Source organism: Carlito syrichta, unplaced genomic scaffold (assembly GCF_000164805.1).
Source record: "Carlito syrichta isolate Samal-C Ts95f unplaced genomic scaffold, Tarsius_syrichta-2.0.1 Scaffold108139, whole genome shotgun sequence".
NCBI lineage: Eukaryota > Metazoa > Chordata > Mammalia > Primates > Tarsiidae > Carlito > Carlito syrichta.
The window spans coordinates 24778-25841 of NW_007052235.1; the positions used below are offsets into that span (position 1 = coordinate 24778).

Here is a 1064-nt window from a genome sequence, read left to right on the forward strand (position 1 = left end):
TTGGCACTGGAGCTGATATCTTCTTATACTTGAATGTGCTTTCTAGCACACTATATTACTTTTTATGAAATTTCCTGGTATAGGTAAGAAATAATTCAGCAGTCCCTTTAGAATTGATGCCCGAAAATCGATCGTCCGCCCCCCCGGCCCCCGCCCCATCCTACCCTCCCTGCTCAGGCTCCGCTTCTGGCCGCAGCACTCGGCGAAGAGGCAGTAGAGGCGCGGGTAGATGTAGCCGGTGAGGACGCCGGCCAGGGCCAGCCCCAGGCTGATGGGCTCCACCGCCCGCACCACCGACGGCGCCAGCAGCAGCAGGCCCAGCGCGACCCGGCCTAGCTTCATGCCCGGACCCGCGCCGCCCCGCGCGTTCTCGCGCCGCCGCGGACCCGCGCCCCCACCGAACCACTTCCGGTTCCGCTTGTCGTGGAGGCCATCTTGGTGCAGGGCAGGCCTTCGCCCGACGCCGGCGACCGCCATCTTTGTTCGGGGCAGAGCCCTTTCTGCTTCTGCGAAGCTACCGTCTGGCACTTTTTTAGGTGGTTTTCTAAAAATTTTTTATTTTTATTTTTATAATAGACCTTATTTTTCAGAACAGTTTTAAATTTACAGAAAAACTGAGCCGGGCGCGGTGGCTTACGCTTGTCATCCCAGCGCCTTGGGAGGCGGAGGCGAGAGGGTTGTCTGAGTCCAGAGCTTCGAGACCAGCCTGGGCAACTTGGCGAGATCTCGTCTCTACAATAAATCAAAAAATTAGCCGGGCGTGTTGGCGCACCTGTGGTTCAAGCTACTCGGTAGGCGGAGGCAGAAGGATCGCCTGAGCCAAGGAGGTCGAGGCTGCGATGAGCTGTGATCATACCACCACACTCCAGGCCTGGGCCACAGAGGGAGACCCCGACTCAAAAAAATGAAAAGACAAAAAAAGGACAGAGTGCCCGTATACCATCTCTTGCACATAGCTTCCCCCAAATTTTTCATGACTATGCTACATTTGTTACAATGAGAGGAAACAGCTGGACTCGGTGGCTCAGCCTGTAATCCCGCGCCTTTGGGAGGCTGAGGTGAGT

The 1064-nt window shown here is 56.0% G+C and overlaps 1 protein-coding gene across 1 annotated transcript in view; it reads right to left on the minus strand.

The window, feature by feature from the left end:
* Positions 1-494, minus strand: part of TOR1A (torsin family 1 member A) — a 9267-nt gene extending 8773 nt beyond the window's left edge. Inside the window, exon 1 of the mRNA XM_008068392.2 lies at positions 165-494. Within this exon, the coding sequence (XP_008066583.2) occupies positions 165-477 (313 nt within the window). The 5' untranslated portion in view covers positions 478-494. The remainder of the gene's footprint in view (positions 1-164) is intronic.
* Between the last annotated feature and the right edge of the window lie 570 nt (positions 495-1064).